The sequence below is a fragment of the Semicossyphus pulcher genome, unplaced genomic scaffold (assembly GCF_022749685.1).
Source record: "Semicossyphus pulcher isolate SPU_LCO1_2020_fin unplaced genomic scaffold, fSemPul1.0.p SCAF_6, whole genome shotgun sequence".
Taxonomy (NCBI): Eukaryota; Metazoa; Chordata; class Actinopteri; order Labriformes; family Labridae; genus Semicossyphus; species Semicossyphus pulcher.
The window spans coordinates 753,248-775,000 of record NW_027211737.1 but is presented as its reverse complement, the minus strand read 5'-3'; the positions used below and the strand labels follow the sequence as shown (position 1 = coordinate 775,000).

General features: G+C 42.2%; 1 protein-coding gene across 1 annotated transcript in view; it reads left to right on the top strand.

Moving 5' to 3' along the window:
• fxn (frataxin) overlaps positions 1-2,630 on the top strand; it is a 7,488-nt gene extending 4,858 nt beyond the window's left edge. The window contains exons 5-6 of the mRNA XM_069682952.1: positions 812-909; positions 2,281-2,630. Of these exons, the coding sequence (XP_069539053.1) occupies positions 812-909; positions 2,281-2,419 (237 nt within the window). The 3' untranslated portion in view covers positions 2,420-2,630. The remainder of the gene's footprint in view (positions 1-811; positions 910-2,280) is intronic.
• Positions 2,631-21,753: the final 19,123 nt, after the last annotated feature.

The window sequence follows — 21,753 nt, the reverse complement described above, 5'->3', positions numbered from 1 at the left end:
AGGGGGCAGCGTGGAGGCTGTGAGGGACTGAAGGATCTCATGACTACAGACATCAGGGCGACTGGCCTGTGGTCATTTAATGTGTGTGCCAAATTATGTGGCAGAAGAATGCTGTTGTAAAATATTCCAAATGTAATTAATATCAATAAATTAGATGCAAGAAAATATACCTTTTGGCACATTCCAAGATATACCACATTTTCCATTTGGTTCCACTTCATATGTGTTCTCCGCAATCATTGGGCCCTTACTGTGGGTTTTTTGAGCCAGGATGGGACATCTCCAGTGATCTGTTGAAGATCTGTGAAAACCTTAAATCAACTCAGACTGCTGCTGATTGCTGCTGACAGGCCTTACTGCAGGAAGCATCAACAACAATACTGACAACCAGGTTTCATCCCAGCATCCCTTTGACTGAATGCTGGATGTAGCTGTGTGGAGCATCCCATAAATGCACAACCTCACAGGGCCAAACAGGGTCAGGCATGACTGTGTCCATAAGACCAATACATACCACCACTTTATGGGGAATCCCTTTATTTTTAAACCTGGGCCTTATTTTTTTACAAATTTTCACAATTTTTTCTTCCATTAAGGTCTTTCGTTGAACTTGTTCATTAAACATATTAATGTGTCTGTGGTGTGTGTGTGTGTGTGTGTGTGTTTGTGTGTGTGTGTGTGTGTGTGTGTGTGTGTGTGTGTGTGTGTGTGTGTGTGTGTGTGTGTGTGTGTGTGTGTGTGTGTGTGTGTGTGTGTGTGTGTGTGTGTGTGTGTGTGTGTGTGTGTGTGTGTGTGTGTCTCTCTTGTACAGAGCGGTGTGCTGACGGTGAAGGTGGGCGGGGACCACGGCACCTACGTCATCAACAAACAGACTCCAAACAAACAGATCTGGCTCTCGTCTCCCACCAGGTAACACTGCAGAGCCACAGCACACCTGATCCCACACTGGAGCACATAAACTAGACGTCTTTGTTCTCTTTTTCTTCTATACTGCGTGTGACACACGCCACTGCACCATCACACAGTGCTACTACACCAACATCTGTCTGCAGCTGTATGTGCTCCTCTGACCTGCTGTGTTTAACACACTGAGCTGCTCAGACTGCTGCACATGCTGATGGATGTTTAACCTGACAGAGAGCAACATGATGGGAAACCAACAAGTGGTATAAAACTCTCACTGAGTCCTTCACATTTTTTTGAACTCAGGTTTTCTTTATTACACTTACACAAAATGGCTGCAAAACAAAAATTGACAATGACAGCGGTCAGAAGCAAGAAATGAAGGTGCTGTGCAGCACTTTGCTCCAGGTGTGAGATCATTTAAAAGCCAGCATAAACAGACAGGTCTAATATTTCCTTTGAATCCCGTGTCTCCCTCACTGCTGCTTTTAATGGACACATCAGGAATATTTTTAAACTATTGACCACTTTCTCATTAAAAAACGTTTAATGTAAAATCACACAGTAACTATCCGCCAACTGTACATCCCCAGTGTCTGGAAGTCTGGAATAACAATCATCATCATGTATTTCTTTGTGACAATATAAATAAAGACATAAGAAGCAGGTATGTGCAGCATGACATCACCGAAGACTGTCCAGTTATGAGTCAGAAAGTGACCTGCTGCTTTTATGTGAGAACTACAGGACTAATGAGCAGCCTGAGCAGTCCACCTGTTTCTGAGTTGTAGATTTATTCAATTAAAATGAAACTTCAGAGCTTGTGGTGAAAAATTTCATCCAGTTTTCTGGAGAAGATCAACTTCAGGACTAAGTGTCAGCATTGCAGATTAACCTTTTAACGGACCTACTGCAGGCAGCGTCATAATCCTGTTTAATCCATCTAGAATCAAATCTGTAATATTTCTTTTTTGCAGCAGAAAAACTAGCACTCGTGTCTTTCTGGTCATCATGTTGTTCGTGGACGACTTCCTGTGACAAAGCCTGGGCGGCAACAATCTGGCTGCAGGAGATTGTTTTTCATATTCCTGTTTGAATTGATGTAAAATAAAATCAAGAAAAGTTTAAGCATAAATTACATTGACAGATTTTAGGGATTAGAAGCATTTGAAGAACTGACATCACAAGAAGCAAAAACAGAAACCAAGAGTCATTTTATATCTCTTTAAAGAAAATCTCTTTCATGTTACTTCTCACAAAAAAATAATATAAAGAGTTATAACCTAACTTCAAGATTAAGGCTTTGAAATAAAGTCTATATATTAAGAAAATGAAAAGTGTAACTGGGAAATGACGACATCTCCTCTCTCCTTCCAGTGGGCCAAAGCGTTACAACTGGACAGGTGAGCGCTGGGTTTACTCTCACGACGGAGTCAGCCTCCATCAGCTGCTTTCTGAAGAGTTTTCCATCATCTTCAATAAAAACATGGACCTGTCTGAGCTGCTGTACTCCTGAGACTACACACATGACCCCCCCCCCAACCCTGCAGAATAGCACTGTGACCCATGAAAGCACTGTTAGATCACACAGGAGCCAAACACTGATATTATATATGTAACTCATCAGTATCCATACAGTTAAATATACTGACAGTGACCTTTTATGTGTGAGTTGTTCTGTTATTATCTATGTGTTCTGTAATAATGTACATTTTTATTTTAAGATTATAAGCAAAGTTTGTCAATAAACCTTTGAAGAAACATACAATTCAAAAGACTCAATTTGAACTCCTCAGTGTCCCGTCCTGTCTCGCCTTGTCAGTGAGCAGTGAGTGTTTCTCCTTTACAGTCAGTATTTTCACATGCTAAAAACATGTCAGTCTCTGAGTCTGAGTGGATTTTTATCAGACTCTTCATTTCCTCAGGTTTGGATGCTCCGTAATCTCAATTCACAGCTTCTGCGTAAAATGTAGAATCTGTAGGAACACGAACAGATTTTAGTACGGGAAGTGTTCTGGTTTCTTTTTGTAGTACGTTTGTAGTCCAAGTAATATTGACCAATCACGTATCAGCAGGCTGCAGTGTATGCAGGAAGATGAGTCAGCGTGGGGAGCAAATGCAGGCGGAACGTAATCCACTGTAATCCTGACATCCCCGCCTCCCATCAGCTCCATCTGGCGATGATTTATGTTCTTATTTATCTCTATAAACAGACTGCATGCTAACAGCTAACAATCTGTTCTAGATCAAAATCAGCTTGACGCGGTGTCGCGAAAGGCGTTCAACGTTTAGATTTCCCGACTTCCCTGAATGCATCATAACTGATGGCTCCGCCCTCCGTTCAACAAACTTGTAGTGTTAAAGTAGTTTTCTTCTCCTCTTGAGGACAGACCTGACAAAGCTTCCTGTTTGTCTCTTTTCTTTCATGTTAAAGTCTCCAGATGTTCTTCTGCCCTCCTGCCTGAATAAAGCATCAGTGTTAGACATCCTGCAAAACTCCAGTTTATGTCCAAAATAATTTTTTTTCAAGAGTCCCTTCTTCCATGACAGACACCAGAACCTGCCTGTCTGCCTACATGTGCCTGCCTGGAGGCCTACCGCTCCTACCGTACCATTTGACTGGCTTGAAAAACAAGAGGCCGGTAGGCACAAATACAAACTTTAGAAGTAAATCCTAGGGTCGACTAGGAGGTCATCTGAATATACGTAGTGTCCTCTCAAAAAGTGATCGAAAAACGACATCTGATCAGAGATTAAAATCTCGACTTTCTATGTTTATCAGAGACTTGGCTGCATAAAAATTCTCCATCTGCTGCATTTGTACAAAACATGAAATCAATGATAGACAATGATAGTGCGGTGTTGTTGGAGGTGTATTTCTGGATCTGCGTAAAGCCCTTGATACTGTTAACCATCGCATACTCATAGCTAAGCTGTCCAGGTTTAACTTCTCATCTAATGCTCTCAACTTAATAACATCTTACCTGGCAGACAGAACTCAATGTGTGAGAGTATACCACTAAGCCTTTTTGAAATGTCCTACTGGTGTCCCGCAAGGGCCAATCTTTGGTCCACTCTTGTTTAGCTTGTACATAGATGATCTAACATCAGTGTGCGCTGATTCTAATGTTCAGACGTATGATGACGCTGTTGTCTATGTACATGGCAAAGACAAAAAAGAAGTTCCATCAAAACTGTCTGCTGTAATGACACGCGTTACCACGTGGCTGGTTCAATCCTGCCTTCAGCGTGTTCTTTACAAAAGGACCAACCTCAACACCAGATCCAGAAATCATAGTCTCTGGGGGAAGATCATTTCTAAATTTACATATCTTGGCATCATTGTTGATTCAAATCTGTCAAGTTTCAAGTTTCAAGTCAGTTAGATTCAATCTGGCCAACTTCAAATTCACAAGGAACTGCATGTCCACTAATGCAGCCCAAATGTTCATGGACGCAATGGTTCTCCCACACATCACATACTGTCTGACAAGTTGGGGTCAATAAAAGCACACTAAAGCCAACAGAATCCCTGTACAAACAAACAATCAAAACCCAAGACAAGAAATCTAAACGATTCCATCATTGAAATACAAAAAAAAATGACCTACTAACAAGGGAAATTGTGTTTAAATTCAGTAGACTGTGTCTCATTTTCAAGGTGTTCCATAACATGGCTCCTCCACCACTCTACTAACTTCGCATCAAAAATCAGCCGAACTACGAGAGGAGACGTCTTATTCCAAGAAGACAAAGTAGTTCTGCTCTTTCTGTCAGAGCACTAAAAGCATGGTTTACAAGTAATCAGACTTGTGAAGGTGTCCTGGTGATGTTTTATGTCTTGTTTGTCATTGTTTTGCTTAGTTGTGGGTCATAATATCTGTCTTTCTTGATCATTTGTAATGCAGGCTTGTTCGTAACTACATATTTTCACTGCTTTTACTCTTAATGTTTGTGCATTTTAACTATTGCCTGCTTGGGGACTACAGATAAAAATTACCCTTCTGACTTACTGGCATATTTTCAGAAATGTTATTAATATGAATTGTCCCTGTCAAATAAATCAATACATACAATTACAAAGACAGACAGGCTGAGAGACAAAGCCCTCTAGTGGCCTCAGTTATTATGACAGCAGTGAAGCGAGACGTCAGGCGGGGAGGTCGGAGGTCGGATTGGACACATGGATCAACAAAATATCAGATTAAACCAAACATCAGATTAAACAGGAAACAACTGTTCATTTCCTGTTTCTTACAGCCCATGCTGGTTTCTTAGAACCATGAACGTCTGACAGCTGGAGTTTCTCTGCAGACTACATCGATCTTTGGTATATTTCCTTTCTCCTTTGTCTAGTCATGTTTTATTAATTACTATCAGATGTGTCAAATATTCTGTAAATTGTGTCAGCAGGTTATTTTACCCCCTGTCTTTGCTTTCTGCTGAAGGTATTTTAAAACGTCCTGGGATGTGATCGGTGTCTCTGTTCTGACCCATCTGCCTCATCGGTCCCTGTCCGGCAGGCATCCCCCCGCCCCCCGCCCCCTACCTCCCACCACCGCCCCCTGCAGATCAGCTGATCCCCTGGACATGATCCTGATCCTGGATCAGACTGGCCTGACACAGTCTGACTGCAGGATCAGTGAAAGCTGAGGCTGTCGGAATACAACCCACACACACTGAAGGTTATCACAAAGAAGAGTTTATTTTTACCCCCAAACACTGAAATATTTTAACAGATGCTGTTTATTTATATTTTATTATCAAAGTTGTATGTCTGCCGTGTAGTTTAGTTTGTTGTTAAGTTTACAACATGAGCACATCTTATCAGATGTTGTTACTTACCAACCTAAAGTACTTATAGTCCCAGCAGCTTCTTTCCAAAGGACTTAAAGGTCCCCACATGTTTGTCTGCATTTTCAGCGCGGTGTAAAGACGCGTGGCGGTTAGGAAAGTCAGTCCTCTGATGTTTGAACCGTTCACAGCCACACAGGTTTACATCCATTGATCCTTATAAATAAAAAGGACACAGCTGCATCTTCTCACTTACTGCCTCAAAGTCAGTGACAAAGAAGATCACACATGAAACACCATTTAAACAAAACATAATTATGTAAGGTAGATAGGTCAGTGATGGGGGGATGAGTGTAGTGTTGAATGCAACCAAACCAGCTGTCGGAGGCCTGGAGGACGAGAGGAGAGATAGGTTAGAGTGGAAGCCACTTAAATAAACTGAGGACTAATTAACTCTGGTGCAGGCAGCTTCCTGATGTCCTCCCTGACTCTGCCCATTGGCTCCTGAACCAGGAAGTCAACCAAACAAACCAATAGCAGGCAGAGAGGGCAGGATGTCAGGATCTCTAATCAGGGACCTTTTCTTATTCAAACCGATGCACGTTTCTCTGTTTTAAGTGCAGAATCACATGTTTGCAATGTATTATGCACTCATATATTATGTGTAATATCATGACATGTCCTTTTAGTATTTGATCATCTGTTCTGTTTTTATCTGTGTCATGTGATTGCCTTCCATCAGCTGATGCTTCTTTATACGAGAGGCCAAAACCATGTTTGTTGTCATGTTGACTTTTTATTTATTAAGCTACAACAAGAAAGCATTTTTAGTCATCTCGTCCTCGTTGTTACACTACATTGTCTTTGTGTTTGTCACTCATCAATAATTCAGATGCAACCGAAAGAGAGACGAAGACTTAAAAAGATGTATCAAAAACATTTATGTGCCTTTGAAATTAAAACGTATATGCTGCAAATATATGCATGAATTATTGAAACTTAGCAAAATAAAATAACATGACAACACTCACCAAAGTACGATGAATAAGAAAGCAATGAGCAGGATACAACAAATAAGAGCAGTTAGCAGAATGTAATGATGATGTGCAGCAGTGAAACATTGCAAAGACTATTTAGCATAAACAGAAACATTATATACCCACAGTGAGCAATGAATAACTACAGGGTACCTATTAGCCCGCAATGACCAGTTAATGTATGTTTTTAGCAATGACTGAATAAATTATAAGGACCAGAGAAACGTGACAAAGGCGACAGTGAGCAGTGAAAAAAAAAACCACAAGCTGTTACATGAATTATGAATGAGAGAAGATGTAGAAGTCACATTTACAGAGCAGACGCCTCCAAATTTAGATGCAAGAGACGTAAACTGAAGTAACAAGGAGGAAATGATGTCAAAGAGCAGATATCTATCCACTGAATGATTTTAAAGATGTTAAACTGATTCATGGGCACCCGTTAGGACGGAGGATTCAATGTAATCAGCTGAAACGTAACGCTGAGCCTACAATGTAACATCATGTAATGTCATTTATTATACAAGAAACACGTGTCTTACTAGAGTTACAGCCTCTAATAATAATTACAACACATAACTTGAAGATTAGATTTCACAAGCTAAAGATTAATTTGCATGAAGACAATAAATAATCACAGAGCATCATTCATTCATTCATGCTGGGCTTTTTTTTCAAGCAAATTTGAATGGTTAATTGTTTTCGCACTTTGCTCCTCCATGTACAGATGTTAGCTTTAGCTTGCTAGCAAATTAATGTGCAAACTCTCACTGAAGGAAAAGAAGACAAGCCCGCATATTTGCTCAATGTTACAAAAAGTTTAATAATCACAACATTTGACGCAATGTATGGAGGCCCTATGTGGACATGCATCCCTACGTTATTTACATGTTGTTTTCCTGTGATAACGGGACTCAGTTGTTTTCTTGAGGTCTCGACTTATTTATCTTGTTATCTCGAGATAACAACGCTGCAGCACCGTAACGTCAGATGATCAAAACTCGTATCTCCAGAGCTGCAAAAGCACAAACAAGAACACAAGAACAATGTAGAAACAGGCTTAACTGACCTCATCAGTGTGGGCGATGGCAGCATGGCATGTCCTGCTCTGTAACATCACAGTGAGCAGCCTGTTGTTCTGTTTTCTACATCGACAGAAAATGATTGCATTATCACGAGAAAACCAACTTTGTTATCTCGAGATAAATAAGTCGAGATCTCCAGAAAGCAACTGAAATTACTCGTTATCATAGGAAGATAAAATAAAATGTACACATTCATGTCCGCTTAGGGCTTCTGTAGAAATGGTCTTTTGCAGAAATATTCTGCTCAAGTTTAAACATTTTGAAAGTTTGCATCTTCGCCTCAATTTGATTTCTACCAGGAAAACTTCCCACTGTTTAATCCAGCTGAAACTTTGCATCGATTTTTTCTACAGTCTCACCACCTTTGCCTCTTTCACTGATATAAAAATATCACACTAACAGCATTTGATCGACCGACCCCTGCTGTGGTTTGTCAGTCGATGAAACTGTTGGCAGTGAGGTCTACATGCCTGCTGGCCAATACTAGTTTCACAAACAACATAATCACTGATAAAATAAGATGTTTACACTGACGTTGTCTCCAAAGCATATTTAGTAAAAACAGTCTGTTTCATCCTCTGGATATTCGGAGCATGTGTCGTGTCTCTCTGACTGTAGTTGGTAAAGTTTTGTCAAGAGTAAATGATTGTGTTATGTGTAAAAGTGTAAAACTGATATATAAAATGTACTTAAGTTTTACCAAAGGGAAAAAAAAAGAAATATAAAATGAGGATGGATCAGGCAGATTACTGCTGTAAGCACCCAGAGGCTTAGTGCCACTATTATCCTGCTGCAGGGGGATTTTCTGTCTGAATTATGTAACAGTGATGCTCCAACACAAATCACTACACGGCTGCTTTGTCTCCGGAATTTCCCTTCACTGCTGCTCCGCTCCGCTCCCAGTCTACCTGCTCAAGTCCTCACTGCGACCAGAGACCTGCTCGAGTTCCTCATTGTGACCAGACACCTGCCCGAGTCCTCATTGTTACCAGACACCGGCTCGAGTCCTCACTGCGACCAGACAACCTGCTCGAGTCCTCACCGCAACCAGACGATCTGCTAGAGTCCTCACTCCGACCAGATGACCTGCTCGAGTCCTCTTTGGGACCAGACGGCCTGCTTGAGTCCTCCCTGCGACTAAAAACCCCTGCTCGAGTCCTCACTGCAAGTAGACGACCTGCTCGAGTCCTCCCTGCAACTAAAACCCCTGCTCGAGTCCTCACTGCGAACAGAGACCTGCTCGAGTTCCTCATTGTGACCAGACACCTGCCCGAGTCCTCATTGTTACCGGACACCGGCTTGAGTCCTCACTGCGACCAGACAACCTGCTCGAGTCCTCACCGCAACCAGAGACACCTGCTCGAGTCCTCTCTGCAAACAGACACTTCCTTGAGTCCTCACTGCCATCAGAAACACGTGCTCGAGTCCCCACCTGACAAGAGACACCCGCTCGAGTCCTCGCTGCGACCAGAGACACTTGATCGAGTCCTCGCTGCAAACAGACACCTGCTTCAGTCCCCACCTGACCAGAGCCACCTGCTTGAATCCCCACCTGACCAGAGACACCTGCTCCAAACTGCAGTCAGGAAGGAGCAGCAAACAGCTGTTGTCAAGGCAACGGATTGACGGACAGGTTTTGCTGTAGGACCAGAGCCCTGATGAGCCATAACATGAAATATAAAAAGTTCATCACCATCATGCAGGCAGCTCTCGGAGTCGCCCCCCTCAACAAGAGAGAGCTGATCCCACCCACACGCAAACTCTGGAAACCTGCAAGGTGAGTCCTCATATGTGTGTGTCTGTGTGTGTGTGCATGCATATGTCGTGTGTATATAAATTTCCCCCGAGTGTGTGTGTGAGAGCATGGGAAACAGGCCAGCGTCAACAAATCGATGTAAAATCAAAGAGAATCTATTTATGTTAATCTTCTGGCTGCAAACACACATTAATGTTTAACAGCCACATCAGTGTTTGTGCTCATGTTAGCTTCATGCATGTTCTCTGACAGAGTTGCATGGCTTCATCTCTTCATGCATTTATAAAGGGAATGCAAACTGGTTGTGGAACAAAATTTTTCAAAAAAAATGTGGGAACCTTAGAACACAAAAGGGTTAATGCACAGTAAGATGTCCATTATCAGAAGTGAATCCATTACACACTAATTCTGATGATGGTAGCTCCATTAATCTATGTTTTCATCTGTTTTGCAGTCAGAATCTAAATTATTTTACAAGCTGTTACTCTGTTTTCTTGTTAACGCCTGAAAGTTTTTTTCCTACGATAATGTTCTAATGCAATGGAAACATTCTCCAGTTCATAGAACGGATCTGAAAATCGACCCAGCTCATAGAAAGCTTCGGCTCAGCTTTGAACTTGAAATCTAATGCTATGCTAGCATGGGTCAGAGTCAATAACACTGTGTACGGTTGACATACAGTAAATATAACGTGACAGGATATTTAACGACATTATAGCTAGCTAACCAGCCGAGTCATGACCCCAGATCTTTTCACCAACAAATGGTCGGCCATGTTTATGTCAACTGCAGCTTGAAGTATAGAGTTAAATTGTGAGTGGGATTTTGCAAAATGTTAAGTTTTTTCAAAAGTCATAACTACCTGGTAACACCTGAGGGTTTGACTTGTCACTGAAACACTGATTACCATCCCATAAAGTTCTTATGCAAGAAAACTGTGCTTACTTCAATAAATAGAACAAAACGTTACGACTCAGCAACACCAGCACATTCATTTAGAATATGGAACAGGGACTGTGTTCATTGTTAGAAATAAATGGACACCGTGTAGCCAATCAGAGTGCAGGACGGGATCAGGAAGATAATGATTTGTCACAGGAAATCAAAATACATGAGGAATGTAGTTGTACCTGAGATGAATTAAAAATACAGTGTACATGCATGCACATATATGGGGTAATCCATCCTTGCTGGTCCGTCTACTATGCCTATGAATTACAATTAATACAAATAATCTGTTTATATTAATTTAATTGTTTTTTTAAGTTATTATGGAACATCACTGTGTTTTGTTCTTCTTTTGGAGGTGGTCTTAGTAAAAAAAATTTGCCTGATGGGGATTTTATTTTGAACAAAAACTTCTTAGATTCTTCTTCTTAGATCCACCGTTAGCTGCCAAACTCACCAATCATGCAACTTTATTTAATCTGACTACAAACATGTAACAAATACAAGGGAAATAATCATGTTTTGTTATTTTACAAATACCATAAACGTAAATACCTCTAATGGACTCAGCTCACATCTTCACCTCATCCATTATTGTATCCAATCCAATCCAATCCACTTTATTTATATAGCACATTTTAAAAACAACAAGGTTACCAAAGTGCTGCACAACAGATAAAAACATATATATAAAGATTATATGATATATTATCTCCAACACTCACATTAATCCATTCAGGAAGTCAGGAATAATGAATGGTTGCAACATGGGGCAGTTTAATGAATAATAGGTCTTTTTATAGACTTGATGAGAACATGCATGCTGCACATGAATGAGGGGCAGTAATAAGCCAAAGAATGTCTCTAAGTTAGGTTATATACTGTACACAACATCATCCACATGGACCTCATGATCCACATAATCTATTTAATTTACAAAATCTTCAGCAGCAGAAACTTTAAGCTTTAAAAATATGGATCTGTCGTTTTATCAGTCATATTTATTGTTGTTGCTGTCTTACATGTTTTAATGAGTAAAATCATCACCATGTGCACACACCTCGCTCATAAGTGCTTACACAGCTGGCTATTTTTATACACTTGCACACCCGTTGATTATAAGCAACACATTCACGCCCTTTTTAACAGCAGTCCTCAAAAGCCTTGTTGGAAATGTCGATCACAACACAAACATCACAAAATAACTCCTTCAGTGTGTTTAACAGTGAAGAAGGTAGCTCAAATGTTTCCTCTGAAACCAGGAGGCCTCTGTGTTGTGTGTGTGTGTTTGTGTGTTGTGTTACCACTCACAGGTATTCCCTAAAGTGCTGGGCATGTCACATTACTAATTTAGAATAGTAATGTCTGAATAATCACTTAACTCTAAAGACTTAATTTATAATGACGCGTGTGCAAGGGCACTGGTACACAGAATGGTGTTTGTGGAGACCTGTCCCCCTCACTTTTCAATGTGAAAACACACAAATATATGTGATACAAACAAATATTTGTTTTAGTCCCCCCCCCCCCCCCCCCCCAAAAAAAAATGTACTAAATATATCCTTACAATAACGAAGCTGCATGTGTAAAGTGTCCTGCACAAAAGATATTGCTGTTTCACCACGACACGTTGAGGAAGAGGTTTCCATTTAAACACCACCCAGTAAGCCCAGTAAGGGAAACAAGGACAGAGTGATACCACTGGCTCACAGATGGCCCAGGGGCAAGTACCTGTAAAGGCTAGCCATTTGAGATAACACCTGTTTTACCTTGCATATTCTACTTCTACATATACTAATTGGTGACCGAGGTAGAAAGGTGACAGCTAGGAAAGACTGCTGATGCTTGGGAAATACCCCAACTTTGCAGGCTTATGCACTTTCTCTATTATGAGGAGAAACCCATCATTAACTGCAATTGAAAGGTACATGAGACACCCTTGGAGTAGAGGGGAAGATGATTAACCCATAGTACAAGTCATTGCTATGACCACTCTGACCATGTCTGCAGATGTGGGAGGATAAGCAGAAGCGAGAGTAGTCTGAAGAAGAAGACCCATCAAAGAACAAGGTCCTGCAACCTGCAGGTCATGTGCAATGCACAGGTTAACCTGGTGGGAAATAGAAGAGGCCAGAGCAGGAGTCAAACCAAAGTCTAGACATATGACGAAGAGGGGGGTGGAACAGTGTCCGTGACAAATGAGAGGAGACAAGGCATCTGAATGAAGACTTTTTGCACACAAGATGACCTGTTTAAAACACCCGCAGAGGAGATTCTGGAAAGAACTAGTGAACATTGAGATACTTGAAGCAGCAAATGCAGACATGGAGAGGAAGCTCAGGGCCATGCTTTCGATCATCTGGAATGTAGAGGCTAATCCCTTTGGAAATAAGGAGCGGAAAGACAGATCAAACACACAGCCAAAGGATAACAAGCCTGAAGGACAGCAATACTGTAATTCTTATGAAGAAACAGAGGATGACGAACAAGACTCAACAAAGTCTTGGACAACCTGAGGGAGAACATTAAACCCATGTGCCAGCACAAGGACAGGAAGTGACGAATGGAGGAAAGGATGGACTTCCTCAAGAACCCATTCAACTATCTGTAAAACAAAGGAGGAGGTGGAGGAGGACCTTTGTCCAGTCCTGATTGACCGCAGAAGGGAAGGACAACTTGGGGAAAATGGAGACTCATCAAACAACTTTGGAGGAGAGGAACCGTGCTGGCAGTAGGTTAAGCAACTTTCTGAAGAGCGCCAGAGAAAATCAGCCCAAGGACCAACTGACCCTCCATGGACAAGTCATGCAAAAGACTCAGAGGTCAACTCAGGAAGTTACAGAGGAGTGCTTGGTGAAGGAACTTCCTTGCTTATGATTTGTTGGTTGCAGAGCGATGCTTGATCAAGATAAAACAATTCAACACAATGAAACTCCTTTATCTGGAAAGCTAAATCTTCTTTTGGATTCACGCAAGGAGGTTTTTCTTGCCGGCATACAATATATGGTCACTTCAGTTCAGAAAGGGGTTCCTGTTGTACCTGGTGGTCTTGGGCACACCAGTGTATATTTATGCTGATAATTGAGGATAACACAGTTACCTGAAAGTGATGTGGCTTCATCTACCTAATGCCTAAAGAACAATACCTGTGATTGAGTGGAAGCAACACTGATAACCTTCCATTTCCTGGAACGATTCCAGAACCTCCCGCAGTACTACTTCAACAAGTTCAACATGTATTTCACCTGCAGGAACTTTATCACTGACTGGCAGAGATTGGAGACGGGCATTTTCACTGGGTGTACAATCTCAGTGACTCCTTATCTGGCAGGAGCATCCATAAGCCCAATAAAGGCATTCATCTTTCCATGAGTCCAAGAGAACTCAGTGAAAACATCAGATAAGTGGTACAGGGTGGACCTCAACAGCAGGTTGGAGATGTTCAAGCAGAAACCTGGCTGATATCTCTGGAGAAGAGGGGTCTGAGAATAACAGCATGGCTTGCTTCCCAGACTGCTTTTCCCACTTCTCCTTTACAAGGTACCCATCTCCACTTTTTAAGCGGTGGAGAGGAAGATAAATACCTGAGGAATTTGCTGGGCTTACCATAAAGTTTCTGCTACATCTATCTGTATTCCATAAGCAGCACTCTGCAGCTGTCAGTAACATTCATGATCTAGAGGAACAAGGCAACATGAACAGGCCAGGCCATGATCCTGCAACCGATCAGCCAGGACAGCACTGAGGACGGTAAAGGATTACCTCATGCCGACAGCATCAGGTCAGAAGCCCAAAGCTTGCTGGGCCTGTACTTCTAAACCTATTCAAGCTGGAAAAAAGGCTGAGGACAGGTGTGGCATGTGAATGCTGTCGGCATGAAAACAGGGCAGCTGGATGAGGTGGGAAAGGTTGCAAGAAGGCATTGACCAGGCAGGTTAATTGTGAGCGTCAAAGGACACTGGATCAGGTTTCTGTTGTGTTACGTGTATGATGTTCTGCCTACTGCATCAAACCTTTGGGGCTCTCCCCAGCTGCATGTCCTGTGGTAGGCCAGCACACCATGAGTATGTCCTTGTATCAGTCAGTTCTGGACGATTTGATGTTCTGGCAGAAACATGACCAGATAGTGACACCACTGGCTGCTGGGATGCCGCAGGAAAATGAACAACGTTCTGGGCCTCATTTGATAAACTTTCTCAGACCAGGAGAGAGTACATTCAGAAGGGACCAAATTAATTGATTTTATATTTTATATCAAACTAGCTTAGGGGGCATCCTCCCACTGGAAATCTTTTTAAAAACAAGCTCTGTTTTGATGCTGGTATCTTCAGCAGGGCACCTTAACCTCAGTCATTAGCATTAGTATCAGTATAAATATTGAGTCTCGAGATTGAATAGTTGAGTTCAGTGTATTTATGTTATGATATAAACATAAGTTTCAGATGCAGCTGGTCATGCAGTGTCGCGTGTGCTCTGTTCAGTATCTGCTGCTGTCTCTCTCTCTTCTTTCTCTCCATCATCTGTCCGTCTGTATCACATAACATCACATTGGGTATGAATGGGCATAAGTCTGCCTGGAGATTGGCACTTAGGCCTCTGCCATCAGTGTGTGAATGTGTGTCTGAATGGATGAATGTGACATGTAGTGTAAAAGCGCTTTAAGTGATTGGAAGACTAGAGAGGCGCTAAATAAGTGCTGTCACTTTACCTTGATAAGATGACCTGTTGGTAAGGAAACATTTGCTAAAGTTACAGGCACAGTTACTTACAATGGCTGCCCAGTCTATATTCATATTTCATTGTTCACAACAGAAACTCTGTCAATCACTTCACAGCGTTAGGTGAGATAGGTAAGGCGGTTTTACTTCAACACACAATCCTTCCGTAGTTTAATCCATAGTTTAACAGAAAGATGGTTCGTTTTTTTTCGGCCCCCTGATGAGGGAGAAACCATTAATTAATAATGTAGTTAGTTCTGAATAGATGGATCTAAATGAGTCTCACATACTGCTAATACATTAATGGAATTAGCTAGCACTGCTGCAATGCAGTGTATCTTGCTCCTCATGGTACAGTCACCATATGCAATTACCAAGCCTTTGTTTGGGAGCTTAAAAGGGCTCCATATCATTACTAGAGAAAAGAAAAGAGCAGTATTCCTCTTTGGAGTTGAGGAATAGAGAGAGAAGTGGAGAGAGAAGTGAAACAATCCTGGGATGAGAACGACACACTGTCCCCTCAGTTACAAAACATCCACCTCACCTGCTCCCTCTCCTCACCTGGCAGAAACCTTTCAAAGAGGTCATCCAGGAGTCTTTCTTTCTTTGTCCAAGTAAATATAATTTTTGAGAGGCTATTTGATATATATTGTATGTGTTTCACATGGTTGCAAAATGGCACCACAGCACCTCCTATGAAAATCCTACAAACTTGCCCCTGTAGTTTCAGGTAGATGTGAGAAATGTGGTACTCATATGTTTCATGTCTAGACCTACAACAAAGTCTCTTGGAGCCATAACCTCAACAGTTAGCTGTGTCCCAATTCAGGGGCGGCATCCTTCAGAAGACATATTTGAAGGTCGATTGCATCACAGCGGCACGTCGGAGGCTGTCCAATTTCAAAGGCTTCTTCGGATGCGGCCAACAAATGCTTCCTGCTTTTCCCGGGCCGTGAAGGATCTACCCGATGGATCCTTGCGTATAACAAGATTCATTGCGCACCAATTCAAACTAGATGGCGGACTCTCAAGCAGCCGAGGAATACACTGTAAATGTAAATGTTTTGGGTTTCAACTCAATCGAATAGCTGGAGATACAAATACAAAGGGGGCCTTTATGCTTTGAATTATCTTTAAAATAATAGGTTAAGTTATGTGACATTAGTTATGTTAGCTAGTTAGCCAGCTAGCTAGCTGTTGCTAGGTGACCAGAGCGGCGCTTTGTGACGCAAGGGTATAGGCGGGAACTTTAGGACACAAACAGGAAATCCTCCATGGACCAGAGCGTCTCATTTCAGTTCAGCCTTAGTGTTTACGCATGCTTCTAATGACGCACCTTTGTGGACCACATCCTTCCAAGGATGAAGCCCCTCAATTGAGACACAGCCAGTAAGTCGTCGATTTTTGTATTATTGTGAAACTTTCAGTGAATTAGTTGTTTCATACAGAAATGAACTCCTCCTAGGGCTGTCATTCTCCTCAAACTTGGTTGACATGTATAAAAGCCCATAAAGCTAAATTCTCTAACGAATTCTGATGTTTGATGTACAACAGCATAATGCATGATACGTGCATTTTTATGTGTGTTCTCTAGTGCCACTTAATGGACACAGGAAGTGATATTTAACTTCTATGTGCTTGTTCAAAACACATAAAAAACACCTCGGCTGTGATTGTGTTTGACTGAGAGAACCGGAAGTTTAAAAACGACTTCTGATGTGTGTGAAGTGTTTTTATAAAGTCAGCTCGTACTGTAAACGTGTAGTGTTGGCTTTGATCTGATAAAGCTGAGCATGAGATGCACACACAAACACACACACACACACAGACTCTGGCACACACTCGCAGAAGTCTTGCATGCAGCAGTAGCAGCAGCGCAGCAACCCTCCTCCCTCCCACTTTGCCTCTCTCCCTCTTTACTCTCCCCTCTCTCTTCCTCTCCTCCTCTCTCTCTCCCTCCCTCCCTCTCTCTCTCTCTCCTCCTCCTCAGTCTTGCTCGGGCTCCGCTCTGTTAACAGCTCCTGCATCTCTCTCTATCTCTCCAGTTTTTTATCTGTTTATCTCTCGGGCGTTGTTGTCGTCTATCACCATGCGTCTCGGCATCTCCTCCTTCATTACGGATATCCTGAGCACCTCCAGTAACATCTGTTTCTGCTGGACCGAGGGCAAGGTAGAGTCACACCTCTTCCCCCTCCTCCTACTCCTCCTCCTCCCTCTACTCCTCCTCCTCCTCCTCTACATCTTACTCCGCCCTGCTGCTGTGCTGCAGAGCAAGGCAGCAGCCGGGACAGCAGCACTCACAGGCAGCAGGGCCTCTGGGTGCTGCTGAGGACACACACTCTTATTTGATTACATGATGTCCCAGCTGTGGATACACTGTGGTGTGTGTGCTAAGAGTTTGCTGTGTATGTGTGTGTGTGTGTGTGTGTGTGTGTGTGTGTGTGTGTATCACCAAAGTTTTGCTCTGCTCTTTACTTCTGGATTGGTTGATTCTTACAGCATGTGATGATATTTAGCACAAGTTTGAGATGAGCTGTGCAGAGTTCATGTTTGGCTATTGGAGGCGTCTGTGGTTGTGTGTTTCTGTGAACTTAAAGATCCTCCTGCCTCTTCTCTGCTGACAGACGGTTGTGTTTCATGTGTTTCACAAATTATTGAAAATGCTAAGTCAGATCAAAATACCAGTTTCATCTGCATCCAGTACAATGATGTCAAGGATGTATTTAGTCTAGCTTAGCATAGTGTGTAAAACACACTTCCAGTACCCTCTGCAGTGTGACATGAATCTGACCTGACCTGACTCAGGTTCGGGGTGGGTAGTGGTTGAGTCAAGAGGACTCATGACGAACTCTTTGATACACGTCTGTCGTCCGGCTGGTTGATCCATTGATGACCATTTTCATGGATGTAATAACACCTTCATGTTCCCTTCAGGAAGAATCAAATTAACTCTTTGATTCTGTGACTTTTCATCTAGCGCCATCATCAGGGGAAAAATGTTCAACCAAACATCCATGAAATTACATTTGTTGTTACTTTGTGTTCATTGCTAATGCTGCTATGTTAGCATGCAAAGATGCTAAATTAAGGTGTTGATTTGCAGCAGAATCTCAGCATACTAATATTTTTATTGCGTATATGACGCCATGCATGTTAGCATGTCGATGTTAGCATGCCGATGTTAGCATTTAGCAAAAAGCATTGGAGTACAGCCTGACTGAGCTGCTGGCATGGAGTAACACTCATTCTGTTTGTTCAATGCCTCCATTTGTGTTACAGTAGTCTTAAAATCTGAGTCAAAATCCAGGGCTTCTGGTGTAGCCTGCATATATCCAGAAAAATGTTATATCTTATATATATGTTGGATTTCTGGGCCAAGATTTCCTATGAGCGGCGAATTGTTTAAAGTGGACCTGCTTTTAGAGAGAATGGATCTGTGGACAGACAACATCGATCGTCGTCCAATGACAGCTGATGGGCTCCCGGTTGCAGGTTAACCAATGTGTTCTGCCTGTTTTGCCTCCACAAGGACTGTTTTCCTACATACAACCAAAGAATGCTGCAACGTGATTGGTCAATATTGCTGGGACGACAACCAGAACAGAAATCCTGTCCCCTACAGATTCTGTGCTGGTATACAGTTCATAGAGATTGAAGTCGTTTTAACACATCCTGAAGATAAATCTGTGAATATATCTGTGTATTAAAACCTCCTTTAATAAAACTGTTCTCTTGCTCAGCTTTACTCTCAGTAAACGCTAAGATTCTGTCTGCCTTCAGTGGATGGTGTGACAGCAGAGAGGAAACTGGGGAGAGGGAACGTGACATGCAGCAAAGGTCAGCTGGTTGAAGCAGCACCGGTGATATTGCCTTTATGTGGCATTTATTTTAAGCACATAACCACCAGAGTTTGGTGTTTTTTAAATCAATTATTAGTGTAAAGAATGTAAAATGTTGTGCAGAAAGACATTGTCCTGGTTTGTAGGTCACCTGGACTTTGCGGGGCAGAAATGTCTCATTTTACTGTGTCAGGTGAATTTCTCGTAGGTTTAAAAATGAATGTCAGAGCCGTGCCGTCCTGCTCAGAGAATCTCTGCAGTTTAAGGTGCAGATCCGACGTTTGGTTGTACAATTCATGTTTATTTTACCTGTTTAATGAGGCTGTTTATCACTGCAGGCTCTATCAGCAGTGTTGGAGAGCATCAGTACAGTCGCAGTGTGTTAGTGTGTGTGTGTTTGTGTGTGTGTGTGTGTGTGTGTGTGTGTGCATGTGTGTGTGATAGAATAATGACAAGAAGATAAAGAGATATCTTTATTGATATTGACAGACAGCCTCGGGGTGTGTGAGAGAATCTGGGATACAGACACACACAGATTTTAATGTAACATAACAGTGACACTGCTGCCGGAAATGTTGCCGCTCAGTGTGCGTCTGTGCGTGTGTGTGTGTGTGTGTGTGTGTGTGTGGGTGTGTTAGATTGATGGATTTGTCCCGGGACTGGAGCAGTATTAGATTCAGTGCAGGGCGTTAGCGGGGTGGGGTGCAGAGGCAGCTACGGATCTGTCACTGATAAACCAATCAAACGGCCTCTCTGTCCACTCACAGCTGCAGACACACACCGTCAGTCCCGCACTATTTATCTGTTAGTCGTTACTGTTACACTGCCCACAGGCATCGATTCACATACGGCTAAAGTGTGACAAGGTCACCTGAAGGCAAACATACACACACACACACACACACACACACATATGCTGCACTGCATCTTAGTTATTTGACCATCATACCTTAAAACCTCCTGAACACCAGAGTGTTTAAAAGGCTTTAAAACACACTTATAATAAGCACTGCTGCATATCAGGAAAGGGCGTGGTTTCATTATCATCCGTAATTTGTACAATTACTCGCTGACTACCTCTCTCTGTCCGGGACAGAGTTGATCTACTCACTGGTCACATAGATAGTTTGTTATTTAAAATGCAGCAGTGTTACATACACAGAAATATAGCCTGCATCAGCTTTGAGTCTGAACATTAGCCGGGTTTGTTGTGAGGGGTCTAAAAGGTGCTCAGGTTCAGGTCATAAACAGGTTTGTTTCACTTACACTGAATCTCAGACCAAGAGCATTTACTCTCCATCACAAAGTCCTTAAAGAGCAACTTGCAAGTTGGAGACCCCAGTGAGTCAATGTGTCGGAAAATGATTTAATAATTAATGTAATTAATAATTCTTTGTATGTTTTCTTATATTTACGCATCAAAACAGATGACTAGATGTGACGTAACATGAGGGAGTGGCATTGTAGTTGAAGACATTAATTCATATGCAAACGACGGACCGCAGGCTAATAATGATGAGCCTGTTAGGCGTCAAAGAGACGAAAGCTCGCTTCGTTCCTCTTCCTGTCAGGAACACGGCAGGCTCGATGTCCTGTCAAGCTAAAATTTGTGCAACCAGCACAAACGCAAAAATTAACCAGAACTGGTGAAATGCAGAGTTAGAGTACTGAAATGATATCTTCACAATACGATACGAGCGCTCAGACTCACTACCACCTTCTTCTGCACGTCAAGCTAAGGCAGAGTCAGACACAGCGAGTCCCTCTTGTGACGTAATGTGATGCGATGTTTTTAGCAGCTTTACTGAAAACAGACACTTTTTCCTCCACATGTGTGCCCTTATGTCTGTAAATAATATTAAATCAAGGATGAACCTTTTCCACAGACATTTAGAACAAGATTGAGCATTAATGTAGTACAAAATGTGTTACTTTATTTTTACGTCTTTTTAGTGCGTGTTTAGTTTAGTAAATTTTATATCTGTTTTAACCTGCTTTTAGTCTTGATTTGAAGAAAACAAACTTTGACTAGCAGCAGCTGTTAACTCAACAAAAATAACTAATCACAGACTCTGCTGACCTTGTCGTCTCCTAGCTGCTGTTGTTGAGCTAAACTCTGTACTCTGTAATGTCACTTCCTGCGTGTGCAGTGTACAGTTGTGTGAAATTCAACTTTGAATAGATGTTTCCGTTCTTTATTGAATTAACTTCAGATAAAGAGGTGCAAAACACCTCTGCAGTGCTGTAAGTCAGTGAGTGTGAGTTTTTCCTGGTGACATGTGCAGTCTCACCTTTTACCTTCCTGCAACAAATCTGTGTCAGTGAGTCTCATAAATGTAGAATAATGGCTGTATTTAATGAAGCACAGCTCTGTCCAACACAACTCTATCCACTGATTCTCAAGCTAAGACATCCTCTGACACCTGGAGATGATCATCAAGACTCTCACCGCATCACTTCCTGTCTGTTTCCCACCGGTCTCACCTCCATCAGTAACGTCTGCGGATATAAAACAGTGAGAGTTCACACCTTGTTTCAGACTGCAGCTCACAGAGGAGACACAACGTCTCTGCAGCTCTCTGTGCAGCTCTCTGTGCAGTGACAACACACACACACACACACACACACACACACACACACACACACACACACACTCACACACGCACACTCACA